This window comes from Carassius gibelio, chromosome B20 (assembly GCF_023724105.1).
Source record: "Carassius gibelio isolate Cgi1373 ecotype wild population from Czech Republic chromosome B20, carGib1.2-hapl.c, whole genome shotgun sequence".
Classification (NCBI taxonomy): domain Eukaryota; kingdom Metazoa; phylum Chordata; class Actinopteri; order Cypriniformes; family Cyprinidae; genus Carassius; species Carassius gibelio.
This window is the reverse complement of record NC_068415.1, coordinates 12,132,094-12,149,773: the sequence shown is the minus strand read 5'-3', so window position 1 is coordinate 12,149,773 and position 17,680 is coordinate 12,132,094. Positions and strand designations below refer to the sequence as shown.

Sequence of the window (17,680 nt, the reverse complement as noted above, 5' to 3'; positions counted from 1 at the left end):
CCGTCGCATATAGTCTGCCTCAAAGCAGCCTAAATTTCATCATCATCCGCAAAGGAGGAAAAGCAGCACGGCAATCTAAGCAGCTCCAAATTAACAGTTTACATCTTATTTAATTTGACTTAAAAGTGTCGTGTGATTGGCTAGGTGTAGGGTTGTTGGTAAACAGCAGGTTTGGCGGTGAGCTAGTAACAGCTTCTGTGTTTTATTAGATGATAGAGCCCGAGAGGCCAAGATGGCGTTTTAAGGCAATGATGCGGTAACTACACGGCATCGGCATGCACCAGGCAAAGAAAAGCGATTTGCGGGACTTTACCATCACAACTGCTAAGCAGTTGGGCTCTGATACCGTCCGCGGTATAGCCGTGAGCCAACCGCTACCTCTGCTGCTAGACAGGAGGAAGCTAACGCTAGCCAGTTAGCCTAATCATTCAGTGCAAAGCAGATCTTCGATCAAAGCGTAAACTACTACCCTTTCTGTCTCATACCATCCTGTAAAGATGAAACCTCAAGACATCATCGCTGTAAAATCCAGCCTGTGGATCTTCGGTTACGGGTCGTTGGTTTGGAAACCAGACTTCAAGTACAAGAGGAGCAAGATCGGATATATTAAGGGGTACAAGAGACGCTTCTGGCACGGGGACAATTTTCATCGTGGAGATGATGAGATGGTGAGTTCCTCCGTTTATACAGATGTTTAGTTTTCTTAAAACAGTATAACTAAATACCCGAAGAGCTCCTCTGTTGAAACTCATTGACCCTTGCGTATTTCCATGACAGCCCGGAAGAGTGGTGACGCTCATCGAGAAGGATAACGTAAGTGGAACTTCTCCTTTTAGAGGAACGACGCTATGAATAGACAGCCGAGAAATACCCAATTCTGTGGGAATAAGTTGTTACTTTTTTATTTCTTGCGTGGTTTCAAACCTGTATTGACTGTTTTCTGCTTAACACTAAAGATGTTAAGTTGAATGACAGCCATTCTCCTTTTAATTTTTATTGTATAAAAACAAATAGATGCAATTTAAGCAAATTGTGACTGAGGCCATCATACTAAAAAAAAATTCTGCTGGAAGAAAGTAATTCATATTTTGAACAACATGAGTCAACAAACTACAAATTAAATTAATTATAATAAAAAAGTCTCTTTTAAATACTCCTCCCCGCTTTATATGTGACTAACCTTGTGCTTTCATTCACAGGCGTGCACCTGGGGTGTTGCCTTCGAAGTGACTGGCTCTCAGATCGAGGAGTCTCTCAGATATCTGAATGTAAGGGAGGCGGTAAGAGGCGGCTACCTGACCCGGCTCGCAGAGTTCTTCCCGCAGGGCATGAACCAGTCACCTGTCCAGGCTCTGGTTTACATTGCCACACCTGACAACCCTATCTACCTGGGGCCTGCCAGTACAGAGAAAATTGCGGCTCAGATCGCTGTGTGCAAAGGGAAGTCGGGCCCCAACATTGAGTACCTGCTTCGCCTGGCGGAGTTCATGAGAGTCAGCTGCCCTGATGTGGACGACCCTCACCTGTTCTCCATTGAGGCAGCTGTTCTCGCCACCATGAGACCCATATTGTTTGCAGGCTAGACATCTGTATCTTCTGTAAAACATTAAATAGGTCAACATTTAGTCCAAACACTATTAAGGTCCTTGCATTAAGTTAATGTTGCCGTCCTTGAGGTGTGATTGTGATTTAGTGGTTATTCAAATATTTAATTCTCCCTATACCAAGCTATTAAAACTTACTGTACTACAGTAAAGATACTGTATTAAGGAAAAATGGTATTTTAGGCTGTCTGTTGTTATTCTATAGTGTGACATCATGCATACTGTCAGTTCAGTTGTTTTGTGCTATTGAACCAAATATATGGTGCTGTAGTACAAATGCATGCTTGTGTGATAATGTAAATGTAAATAATGTATTGCCAAAGTTTGTCCAGTTCTAAAGCTGTTTGCATTTTTGTTTTGGATATGTGGGGATGAAACCTCAATACACTTTAATTTGCACTAAAGCAGAATACTGTTAAGCCATTAAAATGGTTGAAAATGAAAACCTTGAGAGAACCTGTAACCTGAATATCAAGTGTGTTTGGTGTGTAATGAAGTGGCTGTCTGTGTTGAATGCATGCAAGAAAGATGATTAAACTTGAGAGAGAAAAAAATGGCGAAGGAGACGATTTTTACTCCGGTAGAATTGCATTTTTAAAACAGGCAGAAAGTTGGTAACGGAATGCATATGCAAAAATCACATTCTATGTGAAAATTTCAAATCACTGAATCAACGTTTATTAAGGTTTTCTTTCTCTCCAAGTTAGTAAAACAACCGTTTGGGTTTTTCTTCAGGTATTTACACTGACCTATAAAAATAGACAAGCAATTGCGGGAAAATGGAGAACTCTGAAAGGGACGATACCCTTGAAATATTTACACCCGTAGAACAATTATCACATTTAAAGACAAAATAAACCTAGAAATGGCCTTCGTCAAAACCATAGCCATATTTCACAGATGCAACAAAATTATGGACTTTTCATTGTTATTTAAAAATAAAATGGCTTTGATACAATTTACAACTAGCACACATAAATGACCAAGTTTTAACTTAAGCTATGATGCATTTCACATCCAAATATTTTAAGTCACGATCTAAGCAGTGACACGTTTTTCAAGCAGCACTCACTTCAGACATTTTTTCCATCACATTTACTACAAAAAAACATTGATTTCTTGTATTTTTCCCAAGAGAAAATATATATTAGTATTTGAGCCAAAATCTTTGAATTTGAAGCAAATAAACAGAAAGAAGGCCATTTGGTATTTTAATTGAACAAATGTCAACAAGTCTGTCCTACAAAAATAAGAGCGATTTTACAAAAGCAGTCTTTTCTGTTCCTATGTGTTCAAGGTAAAGACGTTGTTCGAGAGGGTGTTCGATAAACATTCCTCCCCCGTTTGTATTTCAACTCATCTCTGCTCACAACGACGCTGAACATTCATGATCAGTGCCAGAAGATAAAGAAAACTTTGATCTCTCATTTGGCTTTGTTGCCCTTTGCTTACTTGGTTATCAGAAAACAAAAATGAGATCTCCCTAGAATAATCTCTATTGTCAGCCTTTACAATGGCTATTTTCTGTACAAAGGAACAATTCGTTACATTTCATATTCAGAAGATCAAATTTTCAATGTAAAAGAGACTCGTTTTTGCTTTTAGGAAAGTGCGCAACCTCCTGTTCCTCTTCACCAGACCCCAAATGGATGCTAAATTGGGGTGGGCATCAGGTCGGGCTTCACAGTGACAGTAGGGCTTGTGGTGTGATAATGGCTCAACATCGTAAGCATTAGAATTGCCAACCTGGGACTGATAATGCACTGGCCATGCTACAATCGAAAAGCGAATGTTCACAAGCTGCTACCGCCCACTGTGATTGCTGGGTCCTTTGCTTCTCTTAGTGGGGTTGTGTTGGCTTTGTGAACTGCCGTGGGCTAAAGTCTGTAAGTTGGTGGCCACAGCACTTCCTTTAGCCTGAGGGGAGGAGGTGCCAGCTGGGACAAAGGCAGGTGTGGTTGAAGACCGAATGAGAGCTGGTTGTAAGGAGCCTGTTGCTGGTATACCTGGAAGAGGGTTAATTAACAATGGATGAACGGTTATGAACCTTTTCACCAGGAGTTCTGCCAGTCAATGTTGAATCTGTTACCTTTGGACACACTGTAGCCGTATGCGGCATACGCAGCTGCAGACGCCGCTGCCGCCCCTGCCATCGCCCCCGCCATTGCTGCCGCACTGCCCGCGGTGGACTTCCGTCCTCTTCCTTTCCTCACAGAAGAAGACTTCCCGACCCCTCCAGAGCCTTTGGGTCGTCCTCGACTCCGACCGGACCTACCCTTGCCTGGACTGGATATATCTTGAGAGGAGACCCCTGGGAGAGAGTCATGTGATGAAATGGGTTAGGATTAAAGGATTAGTTCACTTCCAGATTAATTTACATACCCCCATGTCATCCAAGATGCTCCTGTCTTTCTTCAGTCGAAAAGAAATTAAGGTTTATGAGGAAAATATTCCAGGATTTTTCTCCATTTTGTGTACTTCAGTTTGGAAGGACCATCTTGGAGTTTCATGCAGCATCAAAGGGATCTACATGATCCTGGTCAAGGAATAAGGGTCTTATCTAGGTCGGACACTTTCTTAAAAAAAATTTTTAACCACAAATTATTTATTTATATTTTAGAAAATGACCGATCATTTCGCTATCCAATCCTTATTTCTCGGCTGGAATCATTTCATAGAATCCTTTCATCTCCAAAGAAACTGAATTTGGAACTTTAACCTGTTGGCTCCCATTTAAGTTCACTATACAGAAAAAAAATTGTGGAGTGAGAGAAAGACATGGACATCTTATCAGAAATTATTAGGAAATGTTTTGTTCTGGAAGTGAACCAATCATGCAGCTTTTCCATCACATGAATAACTTACATTTTAGTATCTTAAAATGAAAAAATAGTTAAAAAGTTGTAAAAAAAAAAAAAAAAAAAAGTCACAATAATTTTTACTGTATTTTTTACCTTAATAGAATTACCAACCCCAAACTTGGCAGTGTATCCTCAAACTATGATTTCACAGATCTACAACTATTTAGCAGATTATGTGCCAGCCAAACACGTCAATATGTTTATACTAAATTGTCAGAGTGTGCCATTTTTCTCTAAGCCTCATTTTATTATAAGGTTGCATGCCAAGGCTGCCCTGAGCCACTGCGGCCCAGACTCACGCACACCATGTCTCCTTCATTGCCACAGTTCTGCTCGCGTTTCACAGGCAGACTCAGTCCCACAAACCTCTGCACTCTCAGCTTTATGGCGTAGACTGCAACACTGCTTATTAGCACTGCTCATCACTCGACAGGAAGGCAGCCAGATCTGTGCTAAATGTGACCCTGTTAAACTATATTCAGGGATTTGAACAGTAAAGCAATAAGACCCAAAAAAACAAACATAAGCCCAGTGAAGCAAGAAGTTGTAGTAAATGTAGGTGTTTAGACAAAAAAGTCTCACATGCATGGGCGGCTCTAGGGAAGGGCAAGAAGGTGCTTTAGCACCCTCAAGAAAAGCACCTTCACACAGCACCCCCACAAAAAAAAAAAAAAAAAAAAAACATTTGACTCGTTATGCATGCATAACTCATGCAATGCATAACATGAAGTGATTTCTGTCACAATTTTCGTAATGTCATAGCATTTTATTTTAAAAATGTATTGGTTCCTTGTGCCAAGTAGTTATGTGAGCCTTTGACTCACATTCTGAAATGTTTGTTCACTAAATTATAGATCGACTGTATAAAAATATTTGGGATCTACGCTACCTGTTTAATTTCAAATAAGTACAAATAAAATAAAAAATTAATAAAAAAAAAATTCTAGCAGAGTATCCGAGGAACAAGCAGTAAAGGCATAGCCCTATTCTGGAGGAGGAGGTGGGGAGCAGCAGCTCATTTGCATTTAAAGAGACAGACACTAAACAGTGTTTCTGCCTCTACTCAAAATAGGCATTTTCAAAATAATATAACTAATGTTCTGTGGGGTATTTTGAGCTGAAACCTAAGACACCTGAGACTTATATAACATATTGTAAAAAGGGGATTAAAGGTCTCCTTTAATGTGTGAAATTTGATGTATATGTCTAATACAACAAAGCCTTCTGTGAATTAAATAAGTCTGAATGTAATTCAAAACGAACAAAAATTCAAACAAGGGCACCCACCATTCATGGTGTCGGACACAGAGCCGGCGATGGAAGCGGGAGAGTTGGTGGCACGGGACTGTTGAGCAGAAGACACAGGTTCGTCCACAATTACCAGCATGTCGCTGCTGCTTTCGTCTGCAGGAATGGAGCTGGGCTGAAGCTCACTGCTCAACGAGATCTGCAGGGACACATAGTTCTGGGGGTGAGACAGGAACAGAGGGACAGCACCACGGAGGAAAGACAGCAGGACCAGAAGATGGATGAGGAGGAGGAAGACGGCATGAGATCAATGCAGCAAGTGAATGAGAGGATGTGTGTTGACAATGGCATAATAGCTCTATAGAAATCATCCATTCTTTGGGAAAGTTCTCACATGATTGTTCTGTGGACTCATCAGCTAAAGAAATGTCATTTCAGGACCAGCACTGTACAATAATTCTTCCTTACATTGTGACCTCTGCAGTTCAGTAAACATCAGGATCGCAAAGTTCCACCCAGTCCAGGAAGTGCATAACAAGAAGAGTCTGGTACATTCTTACCTCACTGAAGGGGCTGGGCATGGCAGAGTCCATGTCCACACTGATGAACGAGTCTTCTCCATCTGCCGACAGATTGGAGTTGTCTGCAGACGGAACAAAAGGGATGACCACATTCACACCTTCCTTCTTCCTCTTAGTGTCTGGGTCATCTTCCTTTTTCTTCTTTGAAATGAGAAAGATGCATTGAAAGAGGACAGTTGGTTAGGGTGGTTTCTTGGCGTTCACATACAAAATAATTTGTTATAATATCTACAGCATACGGATTTCAACATCATTATCCTTGAAAACCTTGATAATAAAAAAAAAAATTGATAGTGAATATAAAGCAGTGCTATTTTAGTATGATTTATATACTATTATAACATTTACATTTTTGATAAGGTTTTACTTTTTGTCATTTTGATTTGTGCTTCTGTCATTTTTGGTAGATTTATCATTATTTAGTCTTTATTTCAACTATTTCAATTTAGTTGGTTGCTAAGTTTTTCATCTTATATTTTATTTTATTTGAATTAGTTTTAATAGTTTTTATCTACTACATGTCCTTGTGTGGTATCTATACACACACACAACACACACACACACACACATATATATATATATAATTATTATTATTGTTATTGTTGACCACTTCAGAGGAAGCACTTACCCTTTCTGCATACTTCTCCCTCTTCCTCTTCCGCTCTTTCACCTTACTGCTCTCCTCTAGCTGCCGTTTCTCTTCCTGCCGTAAACGCACTGCCCGGAAACACAACCAAACCATCCAATCAGAGCTGAGCAATTAATTCATTAATTAACTCGTATAGATTACGCATATGCATGTATCATCATAAACGGAGTGGTAACTCACATTTTTTCTCCAGCTCCTCATCATCCAGCAGTAGGCTGACCACCTCTTTGGGCTTCAGGGTGTCAGGTTTAAAATTTTCTCCTGATATTACCATCCTCTGAATCTGAAGCGCAGATCCCACAGCCGCAAGTGATTATCGAAATCAAATAAATAAAATCAGTAAGAGCAAAAAGAAGACAAAATTTGACTCTTGGAAACATACACTGACTATAATGATGTGTTGATACAGACATCCTGTAATACATGTTTAAAGCACGTATGCAATTACAGTATAATTAGTAGTAATTAGAGCTGAAACCATAGGCTAAATAGTCCTTTAACCCCCTTGTCACTGCAAAGACTCTTCTGAGGTTTGACATTTAGATCATTTAAATATAGCTTTGTAACCTAAACTGAAGGATGTAAGCTATCAGGAGAAAAGGGGGTAATTTGTCCATCCATTACAGAATTAGCTGAATTAAAGGGAAAACATATTATATTTTGTGTAACCTGGCCCAAGGAAGGCACTTGATACTGTGTACTAACCTCACTCTTTTCTTTGGCTCTCTGGAGGATGCGTTCCTCAATTGTCCCTTTGCATATAAGCCGATAGACTGTGACCTGCTTGGTCTGACCAAGTCTGTGGGCTCGATCCATGGCCTGCTGGTCAACTGTGGGGTTCCAGTCACTGTCATAGAAGATCACCTGGAAAGAGAGGAAATGGCTAAATTGGTGGAATAAAATTATCTCCTCTTATGAACTAATTCCTATTCCTGGCTATTCCACAGATGCCATTTTTAATTCTTGCGCATATTATCCACCCTGGTTTAAAATACTGTCTAAGGCTCAAATCGCACACCTCTTGTAACCACTTCCAGAGACTGCTGCACCGCTGTTTGTTTATTTAATACCTTTCTATTATTGCGATATTCATCATTTCAGATAAACCCTCCCCCAAACAAAACAAACTGTGGTAGGTCGCGTTACAAGTGTCCGTGTTAAAGTCAACGAGTTCAGCAGCTATTATTACACGAGTGCTAATGTCTTTGAGTTCATAAAATACTACAGACTGTTCTCAGGGCCTACGGTGGGGGGAAGGCGATCTGGTAATCATGATGTGCTGATGGGCTGCGGCCTCACCGTGTCTGCAGCTGTCAGGTTGATCCCCAGGCCTCCGGCTCTCGTACTGAGGAGGAAGACAAAAATATCTGTCCTGCAAAGGGAGGGGAGACCAGAAGAGTGAGGGAAAGCAAATAAAGCGGAGGCAGATCGTGCTCTTTAAGGGGCCTGCCCAACCGCCCAGGATTTACACAGAGACGTTTCAATATACAGCACACTCCTCTAGAAAATAAAAACCAGAGCCCACTGCACCCACAGAGAGCTGAGCTAATGCAAACCAGACCCAGTGTGGAAGGGTAGGGAAAGAGAAGAGAGCCCAAAACCCTGACAGCACCGCCAGGGAAGACAAATTTACGCTTGGTGACATTTTGGAAAAACAAGCCCCAATTAGGTTTAAGAAGAGACAGGCGCTTACAGACATGTTCGTCTCCTTTTCAAACTTTGCTGTCGGGCTGCTGAAAAACTAGTTGAAACTCACCGGCTCTGGAAGTCAGCCACCATGTCCCGCCGCTCCGAAATCTTGGATGAACCATCCAGTCTCATGTAAGTATGTTTGCGGTACACCATGTACTCCTGCAGATCAGTTGAGAAACATTTCAAGAAAGAAAGTGTTTAATCATGCAGGCAAAGCAGTCAACCATATGAAACTGGTGTGTTTATTTCACTTTAATTCTTTTTTTAAAAATCTGCCGGGCGGGTTTTCAATAATGTCCCTTTTAACACACCGCCACAGATCCTCATTAGCCTTGCCGACTCTGCTCAGAGACTTTTCTCAGATGACCTCCCACTCTCCTACACCACCCAGAGTGAAGTCTCAGCTCCATCGAGCCTACCACTCCACTGGACGGCCTCCCAAAAGCACATCTGGACCGTATGAAGCAAGCATTAGCACTCTTTTTGACATTAAATGTCTTTGATTAGGACTTTGTTCCAGTCTGAAGTAACATTAGATCACAAATCCCAAGCTTCTCTGCAGCTGTGAGTAACAAATGATACCATCTTAAATGGCATTACAACCACTGAGAATATAAATCCAGGTTAGCAGAATGTCGAACATAACATGATTTAGCCTGAGACTTAGGAACAAAGCCCAGAATATGCTTGAACAGATCTCAAGTGGGAGTTGAGCTATCGAACACATAATTAAAAAAATACATAAAATAAAAACTTGACCAAAACACTCAAGGGATCTGCTTGGAGAGACACAATATCAAAGGAGACAAGACACGACAGTCTTCGGCTTCTGCACAGAGAATGCATCGATACAGGGTTTTTCAAACTGGACTCCAGCGACCAGAAAATCTGAAGGCTACGGAGCCTTGTACATGGCATGCAAGAAGAAAATTGTAGGCTAATTCATGTGCATGATTTACTATTTCGTTTCCTCGATTTATAAATTGTGTGCACGATTTACAAATTTGTTTCCTCAATTTGCTAAATCGTGCACAGTTACGAATTAGTAAACTGTGTGTGCACGATTTAGCAAATTGAGGGAACAAAATAGTAATCCTGTGCATGTTTTAGTCATAGACTGTAGGTTTTAGTACAGTAGTTTACCCAGCCCTAGCATATTTAGTTTTTAGTGGCCTCTGCTGTCACTGCGGAGTGTGGTGTTGAACAAGAAAAGTCATCTCTTCATAAATAAATAAATGCATGCAGTCTATATGCTTGTCCTGTTGGTTCATTATTAAAAATGAACATGTCAAAAAAAAACAAGCAATTAAATGTGATATTAAAATTTAAATGTGAAAAACAAAAAGGGTAATGGATGATATCGGATAGTGTATATTGATAATATCATAAAACTCCAGGGGTTGAAAAACCAAAAATAAATTAGGATCAATCAAGATTTTCATGCTGACATAAAGTAAAAATATATGGTGTAGATATAGGTCTATGCCAAAACTAATGGCCAATCAAAGCCAAAGGTTGATGCCATGTTTTTCCATGTTTAACTTTTTCTTTAGACCAACTTCTTCACAAATAAAGGATGTCAAATCTATGTAATCAGACTTTAGAGAGACTGCCATGGAAAAGGCTTAAGCCAAAATGAATCGGAAGGAATTCCTATTGACTCTAAGGAGGTGTTTCTAGACAACGAGTGCTGTTGTGTAGGACTATAAGCCGCCTGTGTTGACAATGTTATTGGAGGCTTCTACTTTTAGCTCCATGTTTGGTTTGCTGCTGAACATGTGGCAAACAACTGTGTGCCTCTGGAAAAAGTGATTGTTTCCTCCAGTTCTCTTCTCTCAGCTTTTGTCCAGCTTTAACAATATGAAACTATTTTACAGCAAACATTCCCTTCCCAATGCTTGATCAAATTTAGCCATCTCTCCTTTTGTGGGATTAACACTCAAAGTACAAGGAGCATGTAAACAAAAACACATACAGCACAACCTCCGATATCTACAATTGCTTCAGTATAGAACCATTTCTGTATACATAAAGGAAAGTTTGAAGGTTAAAGGAGAAAACACATCACAATGACATGATGTAGTTACGCAATGTTCACAGGCCACAGAGCTGTCAGTCACCGACTGTGAGAAGTTGCTGGAAGCACTCACCTCTAAAAGGTCTATCATGCGGGTCATCTGAGAGTAGATGAGAACTCGGTGGCCCTGAGACTTCAGTCGAGTCAGCAGCAGGTCGAGAGTGTGAAGCTTCCCGCTGTCTGTGATCAGAGACTCTTTGTCTGAAGAACAAAGAGGAGAAAAACATTTAAAAACACTGAAAATGGGAATGCGTCAGCTCACAAGATCAAAACTGTATCCCACACTTTCGGAACGGAGCTGATTAGACAAATCAATTTAATGAATAAGCTTGTGGAGTGACAGCAATTTCCCCTCCATGCTCAAAAGTTCTATAATCACTCCGCTCCAGCTCCGCTCCGGGTTTTCCATTTCCTGCTCCTCACTTGCCGATGACAGAAACCCCACTCTCGAGTCTCAGCAGCAAAAATTTGTTACAGATACGCTGTAAAGTTCTTTCAATGTGTTTGTTTTATGATATCACGAACAATTCAGCACAAAAGTGCAACGTTCTCTTAAGTGGAAAAAAATATTACGGTACTTAAAAGAAAAATGGTATACTTTACCAAAATTAGGCTAAAATATACTGTAGGTACTACACTCAGAATGGCAGAGGTATTTGTTTATATTATTTTTAATGATGCATGATATATTTGTACCAAATCGGTTACTGATCACAGGAGGTTTTTTCTTCCTTTTTCTGTATTTTTACATTTAAACTAACACAAACCTTAAAAAAGCAACAAATGATACTGCTAAATGTAATTTTTGGAAACAACAACAACAACAAAAAAAATGATATTGATGTGAATTCAACACAAAATAGCAGTGAATTTTGACTTTGGTCACAACATGAGCCTATCAATATCTAGCATTTTAATGTTGTTGCATCTATAGTCATTTTTTTGATAATATTCGTTTGTTTGTTATCATCTAAATAATTTTCTGAAGTCATTTTTAGCTAAATAAAAATATTGTCAATGTCCACACTGTGCATTATAATGTTGTTGTGATGCCTAAGTGCACTTTCATGTAGATTTAAGTTTTTTTTTTCTTTTTAAAAGACAAAATAGTACTGAATTTGATCTTTTACTATAACATGAGCTTATCAATCAATATCTAGCATTTTTGTTGTTGCTGCATCGCTAGTAGCTTTTTGTTTGTTTGTTCATCAGTTATATAAGTCCTCAACACGTTTGACGTTCACAGACCAGAAACTGTTGTGCCAATGGTCTATCAGAACTGTCACCCCAACGGTGCTTACAATAGAGGAAGCACGGGCTTCCCATTGTTGACTGGTGCAACCCTTGACCCTAGGGTCAGCTCATGGGGGGAAGTTAAATGACCCTGCTCATCATGGGCACTCAGAAAGTGATTATACACACAAAATGAGCCGGCTGCCAGAGCAATCTAGAGATCCCAAGAGACAGTTTTAGGCCTGCTGGCCAAGCCTTAGACAGTACAAAAAGCATGTCAAACACACGGCCAGCATGACCATGTTGCTGTTACCACATCATGTACATGCTAATGTGAACCATAGATGAACCCTGACTCAACACCCCATGACCCTGAAAAGGGCATGTGTGTAACCTTTTCAATGAGTGGTGGAGAATGGCTCAAATGAACCCATACACTCAAGAATCTCATACTCACTGTGTTGACGATCCATGAGTTAAAGAACACATGGATCTAATTTACTCCACCCGAGATGAACATTATCTCTGAGGCAGGGGGTCTTAAACATCAGGCCTGTGCACCATATTTGGCCTAAAAAGTATTTTCCAATGACCCCTCAAGTTTTAATAATCCAAAAGACTAACGAACAAGTCTGCATGCTCGTATACATCGAAACGGTTATATTCGGCTGCACTGAATTAGATGGAAAGCTAGATCATATCCAAGCGAGATGTTTGCAGAGAGGATGGCAAGTTCTGTCTGAAAGCTTCAGAGCTAATTCATGTCATTTATAAGCAAATGAATTCTCATTATCGTCCAACTTTAAAAAAATATCCAGATTATCTGGCAAAAAAATTGGAAAAACAAATCAGACACTTTATAACGTTTACAAATTCTTCATTTACTAATCATGAAGAAACTGCACATCCATCAGCTTTCTGAAGAGTTTCAAAGCAGATGTCTAAAATCTCCGTCTATAAAATACTATGAAATATAATTAGAAATATTTTTAAATATATTTCTATTTTATTGCTTTTAAAAATGTAATTTATTCCTGTTATGGCAAAGCAGAATGTTCAGAAGCCATTTGCTGCTTAATATTTTTGTGGAACCGTGTTTATTATAATTTTTTTTTTGGATTCTCTGATAAGGATAACATTCAAAAGAGCAGCATTTAATTTAAATATAAATATTTTGTAACAAAGACTTTATGGTCACTTTTGATAAATCTAATGCGCTTCCTTCTGAACAAAATTATTACCTTCTTTTAAAACAATGTTCTGCCCCCAAACTTTTTAATGGTAGTGTACATACCTTAAATTGCTCTACTTTTTTTACAGTGACTTGCAGAATCAATAAAGATAGAACTGATTATACACTATACAATGATTATATACTACGCTACATAATGATTACATACTATACTATTTTCAGACCACTAAAGATTGCTTGAAGGATCCCATTTTTCACCAAGAGATCGCCTGCTCAAATACAAGTAGAAGTTTAACAAGCATATCCCACAGTGTTAACAGTAATGGTTTCTTTAGCAAAAAGCCGAGGTTTTAGGTTCCCTACTGAGAGAGGGATGTTTTCATGAATAGAGAAGAGTCTACCATACGCTCTTCCCCATAAAGCTCTAATCTAATGGGTCTGGCGTCAGAGGGATGAGGCAAAGAGCTGCCAGATCCCACTTTATGAAGCCCCTGAAAGACTGTGGGATGAAAATGGTGGTCTAAGGGGATGATGTGACCCGTCGGTACCCACAACTCAACGGCACCGGCACCACAGAGTCTCCTCTGTTCTTTCCATTCCCGTCTTATCAAACCCCCCCACACATCCTATTTCTCAAGTCTGACGAGTCTGCAATTAGTCAGACACATGCTACTTCATCTAAAACCAGCTCTTTGACATGCTTATCAAACACAACTAATCTCATACAAAAACATTTGTCATTTTCAGAGGAACTTAACAAGGGTGACTTCATCATTTAGATTTCACGATAACAGATTTACGGGTGGATAATGTCGGAATGAAAGTTCACAGAGGACAGCTTCATGTATTTTCAGGACACCTTCTAACTGCAAAACAGAGGGAGAACAAAGATGCCATCAGACATCACTCTGGTTTTTGCTATCAATTCAACCCACCTGCTGGTGGATCGCCCTCAAGAGTGCCCTTCCAGGAGCCTTGGCTCTGCTCTAATCCAATCCATCCTGTCCCGAATTCAGGTCTGACCCGTGGGTGAACCAATTTAAAAATCTGTCACAGAGCCCTGGACGAGCTCATTAACCCCCCTGCCTATTTAATTGCCTTTCCGCTGCTAGCTAATTTCATTAAAGCGATCTCAGCATTAGAGCCGCTTCTTCTGGAAAAGGGACAGTGGGGAATAACACAAGCACTGGCTTAACTTGCTATAAAATTAGCTTTAGTGTTTACTGACGCCCAATACACCCACTAGAAAACACCTAACCATGAGCACAGGGCCAAGGGATGGAGGTGAGTCTGGTGTTCAACACAAACAATATTTGTTTTGCCACTCTGTCAACTGGCAAAACTTCGCAGAAGTGACAGGGATTACTGCACCTTAAAAACAGGGCAGAGCTGCACAAATAAATGACGCAATCACAGTTTATAAGGGCATGAGCTCAGATTGGCAATGTGATATATTTCCAAAGTAAGGTGTAATACACTTGAAAATAAAATTCTGTCATCATTTACTCACCCTGATTATGTTTTAAATAACTTTATAATAGGGAACACAAAATATATTTCTGTCATTAATTACTCAAATTAAGATATTTTTGATGAAATCCGAGAGCTTTCTGACCCTGCACAGACAGCAATGCAACTGAAACATTTTAAGGCCCAAAAAGGGAGTAAGGACATCGTAAAAAAAAAACATTTTATGAAGCATGTTATGTTCTTTGCGGACAAAAATTATTTTTGTATCTTCATAACATTACGGTTGAATCACTGATGTCACATGGACTATTTTAATGATGTCTTTACTACCTTTCTGGGCCTTGAACGTCTCAGTCACATTGCTATGTAGGGTCCGAAAGTTTCATAAATCTTTCATGAAAAATATCTTAATTTGTGTATTGAAGAGGAATGTAGGTCTTATGGGTTTGGAACAACATGAGGATGAGTAATTAATGGCAGAATTTTTGGATGAACTATCCCTTTAAACTTTGTAAAAAGTGCTAAATTCAATATTCAAGACAAAAAAAGCCACAGGCCAGCTGTTGATGGAATGGATTCAGATAATTAGGATATTCCATTAAAGTCATCTTTTGATAGGTAAAAATCATATGAAATGTGACACATTTGCCACACACAATCTTTACAGAGTCTTGCATCAGTCCAGCGACCACAGATCTTGCTGGGACGGGAGGTAGAACGGGCGAATGAGGGAGACTGTCATTAAGCTGTCGTATATCGATTATACTCACCAGATCTCGCCTGGGATCTGAGCACTAACCCAAACACCAAAGCAAAGGGATGAAAGATGTGACCACATTTAGACTTTCACACAAAAGGGAGAGGCAGAGCAGACTAAAACCAAGCAAAATGCTCCCTCTGTAGGCCAGAATGTGACCGGCATCAGTGAAGCAAATCATTTCGACATCGACATCATGACTCTTGCAGCCTTTGACCTGCAAAAGCAAAACAAGCAGTGGTCTTGAGAACAGATTGCGCAGTGGAGCTCATGGGAAATCAGGGTTCGAGTCTGTTCCTGGCCATATTCCCATAATGTATCCTAAAACTAGCAAATAAATGCAGCTATAGAAAAAAAGAAGAAAAAAACGTACAAGTATAGTAATTGTAAAAGAATAATAAATAAATCGATTAAAACGTAACACTGTTCTATTCAGTCTTTGATACATTAGCGTGATAAGTAGCGTGATTTTTTTTAATAATATACATATATATCTTACTTTCTAATATGCAAACATGGATACTATTTCCAAACACCTTGGTGAAGTCTAGCTGTTTTTCACAGTCAGAAAGGCGGGGCGAGGGAGCAGATCACAAACAATTATGCAGTCACTGTTGTTTGGGCCCCAAATCAAAAAGGCCAGGAATATTTCCGGCCATTTTGCTGGAGTGCAGAGATTCTTTGAAAGAACAGGAAGGGAAAGCAGAGTTTCCCACAGGCTGTCTGTGAGCTGAGCTCTGCAGCATTCTCACTCTCCCTCAAAACAACAGCTCAAAGCAGCAGGCACGTTACAACAATGTGCAGAGCTATTGGAAGAGAAAGCCTGTCCTCCTGTGGCCTGCCCCTCAATTAGTGTGACACGAAAGGTACAGCAGTTAGTACACTAACACTTTCATGTGTGGACCATTCGATGGGCGGCCACACCAAAGCTGACAGCCCAAAACAAATGCAGCAATTAAAATCTTGCTAAATGTGTATGATACAATAAATGTACTATGAAGACGGCAGAAGATCTAAATAAATATATATAATCTTCTACTATTCCTATTCTTATTTACATATATGAAATGATAAAGTAATCATCCTGACTTTTATTTCATTTTATTATACAACTCAAAAATATCTGTGATGATATAATTCATTCAATCAAGGGTTTTCAATTTAAGATGTCAGACACCCAAATATCATCATCAAATCCTCAAAACCTAAATCCTCAAAATCAAAAGACATTTCTATAGTTTTTTATAAACACCCAACAACCCTTTGGAAAACTAATAAATATGCCTAAAGAATGTGTCTATTATGTTTCTTTCTACTCATTATAATACTATACTGTTATAGAACTGTATTTATTTATTCACTAAATTATTTTCTTATTTATATTAATCTGATGTTTCTTCATTTACTGTAAGCTTATTTTGAATTATTTATGACCCCCTACCACCATTTATGAACACCTGACCTATATAACTTAGTCATTTTTTTTATTTGGCATTTTAAGTTACAAATTTACAAATACAGCAACAATCTGATTTCGATATATATTAAAAGGTTTTTTTTACATTATAAATAACATTAAAAATGGGAAAAAAGACAATAATAAATTTATATATATATATATATATATATATATATATATATATATATATATATATATATATATATATATATATATATATATATATATATATATATATATATATATATATATATATATATATATGTTACCCAATGTATTACCCTATAATTAATTACACAGTATCCAGTCATTGCTCATAAATCCTCCATCAGTCTCTATATGTAGATGTAGACTTTCAATTGCATGAGCCAGTGGCGGGACCGCCAGCATACTTCAATGACTCTTACCCAGTCTTGTGTCATTTCCTTCCCTGGGTACAGTATGACTCTGAGAAAATGGGAAAAGTGCGCCCTGAAACACCTTAAGCCTGTGAATGAACATTCACAGTGATACACACACATACACTTTCAAAGCGCTTACCTAACGCTGTGCAGAAACAATGTCCAATAGTCCAACTTCCTTGCTTTGTCCCCCCTCCCAACTTCACAAGCACTCCCAGACCTCTTTCTCTTCCCCAGTCTGCTCCCAGCAATTACACTGGAACGCGCACACAAACACACGCCTACACGCAAATCACACAACAGGCTGATGCAAAAATCAGTCTTATCTGCTAATGAAGTCTAAGTATCGCCTGGCACTACTCCTATCGCACTGCCATGCTATACATGTGACGAATGGCTGTGCGTTGGTGCCAAAACAGTGATCATGACTTCGGTGCACCGGCCCTCAGACATGGC

The 17,680-nt window shown here is 39.2% G+C and overlaps 2 protein-coding genes across 4 annotated transcripts in view; one reads left to right on the top strand and one right to left on the bottom strand.

The window, feature by feature from the left end:
• LOC127983709 (glutathione-specific gamma-glutamylcyclotransferase 1-like) lies at positions 1 to 2,049 on the top strand. The gene is made up of 3 exons (XM_052585957.1): positions 1 to 668; positions 778 to 813; positions 1,200 to 2,049. Exons 1-3 carry the CDS (start codon positions 498 to 500, stop codon positions 1,581 to 1,583), a joined length of 591 nt encoding a protein of 196 aa, XP_052441917.1. The 5' UTR covers positions 1 to 497; the 3' UTR covers positions 1,584 to 2,049.
• A 197-nt stretch (positions 2,050 to 2,246) lies between these two features.
• The window catches only part of LOC127983708 (chromatin-remodeling ATPase INO80), a 33,598-nt gene continuing 18,164 nt past the window's right edge, over positions 2,247 to 17,680 (bottom strand). For 2 of the 3 annotated variants that reach the window (XM_052585956.1, XM_052585954.1), the window contains exons 28-37: positions 10,786 to 10,913; positions 8,700 to 8,794; positions 8,243 to 8,315; positions 7,649 to 7,807; positions 7,124 to 7,226; positions 6,923 to 7,011; positions 6,274 to 6,435; positions 5,753 to 5,912; positions 3,694 to 3,915; positions 2,247 to 3,610 (exon numbers count right to left, since the gene is read on the bottom strand). In XM_052585956.1, coding sequence (XP_052441916.1) covers positions 3,408 to 3,610; positions 3,694 to 3,915; positions 5,753 to 5,912; positions 6,274 to 6,435; positions 6,923 to 7,011; positions 7,124 to 7,226; positions 7,649 to 7,807; positions 8,243 to 8,315; positions 8,700 to 8,794; positions 10,786 to 10,913 — 1,394 coding nt within the window. In that variant the 3' untranslated portion in view covers positions 2,247 to 3,407. The remainder of the gene's footprint in view (positions 3,611 to 3,693; positions 3,916 to 5,752; positions 5,913 to 6,273; positions 6,436 to 6,922; positions 7,012 to 7,123; positions 7,227 to 7,648; positions 7,808 to 8,242; positions 8,316 to 8,699; positions 8,795 to 10,785; positions 10,914 to 17,680) is intronic. The other variant, XM_052585955.1, reaches the window with a different exon arrangement.